Below are 1,024 nucleotides of genomic sequence, written 5' to 3' on the forward strand. Positions count from 1 at the left end.
CACACACACACACACACACACACACACAAACACACACATACGTAGCTTTACAGGCAGAGCTATTGTTCTTGTTCAGTCTAAGCAAAGTCATGTACACCCCTACAATATGGCAAAGGAACAGAAGGGAAACAGTGAATAAAGAAGACACAAGAGGAACACAGTCAGGAAGTTTCTCTATCACACACAAACACACACACACACACACACACACACACACACATATACACACACACAAGGAGTAGAGATGATACTCACAGTCTTTCAGTGTTGCGGGGGATATTCCTTGGCATGGTTTTGAGTCCCAGTCCATGGCAGTCAACTGTGGTGCCACTGCAGGTACACAGGGCTGGGCAGGCGCTGGCATTGCCCATGAGCAGAGCAGAGAGCATCACCACCCACATCCAGAGTGGCTGTCCGGCCAGCCTGCCCATGCCTGCCCCAAAACAGCTACCTCTGACGGGCATATTCACCACCACTGCAGCCAGCTGTTCTTCAACAAACCCCTCACTTCTTTCTGTCCACCTTTCTCTGCAAAAAGGAGTCCTGCTACACCTTGCAAGTATTCTAAAATAATTATATAATTTATAATATTATTTGTGGTGAATAAAAATAGAAAACTAAACTAAAAAGAAATGCTAATATTTTCCTCTCAGCTGTGAAGCAAAGCAAATCCTTTCTGTTCTTCTAGATTTCTTTTGATGTAGGTATGATATCCACCACAGTTTGCTGATGAAAAAAAGCTGTTTTCTTTATCTTATTTTCTCCTTGCAAACTCTTCTCTCTTGTCTTTATGGAGTTGCTGTGCTCCGGTCTGCACACGTTTGCGTCTCTGTCCTCCTCTCACTTAGTCCTGCTCTGCTCTGCTCGCCTGAAGAGAGGGAATAGTGAAAGAGCAGAAAGAGAAAAAAAACCCAGTCTCTTTCCCTCTCTCTCTCTCTCTCTTACACACACACACACACGCACACACACACACACACACACCAGTCATCCATCACAAGGATCTACAAATAGCAGAGCCCCCCCC

At 45.2% G+C, this 1,024-nt stretch overlaps 1 protein-coding gene across 4 annotated transcripts in view; it reads right to left on the reverse strand.

The window, feature by feature from the left end:
• The window catches only part of slit1a (slit homolog 1a (Drosophila)), an 88,206-nt gene extending 87,277 nt beyond the window's left edge, over positions 1 to 929 (reverse strand). For all 4 annotated transcript variants that reach the window (XM_032540501.1, XM_032540499.1, XM_032540500.1 and 1 more), the window contains exon 1: positions 256 to 929. In XM_032540501.1, the coding sequence (XP_032396392.1) occupies positions 256 to 464 (209 nt within the window). In that variant the 5' untranslated portion in view covers positions 465 to 929. The remainder of the gene's footprint in view (positions 1 to 255) is intronic.
• Between the last annotated feature and the right edge of the window lie 95 nt (positions 930 to 1,024).

This window comes from Etheostoma spectabile, chromosome 17 (genome assembly GCF_008692095.1).
Source record: "Etheostoma spectabile isolate EspeVRDwgs_2016 chromosome 17, UIUC_Espe_1.0, whole genome shotgun sequence".
NCBI classification, from domain to species: Eukaryota; Metazoa; Chordata; class Actinopteri; order Perciformes; family Percidae; genus Etheostoma; species Etheostoma spectabile.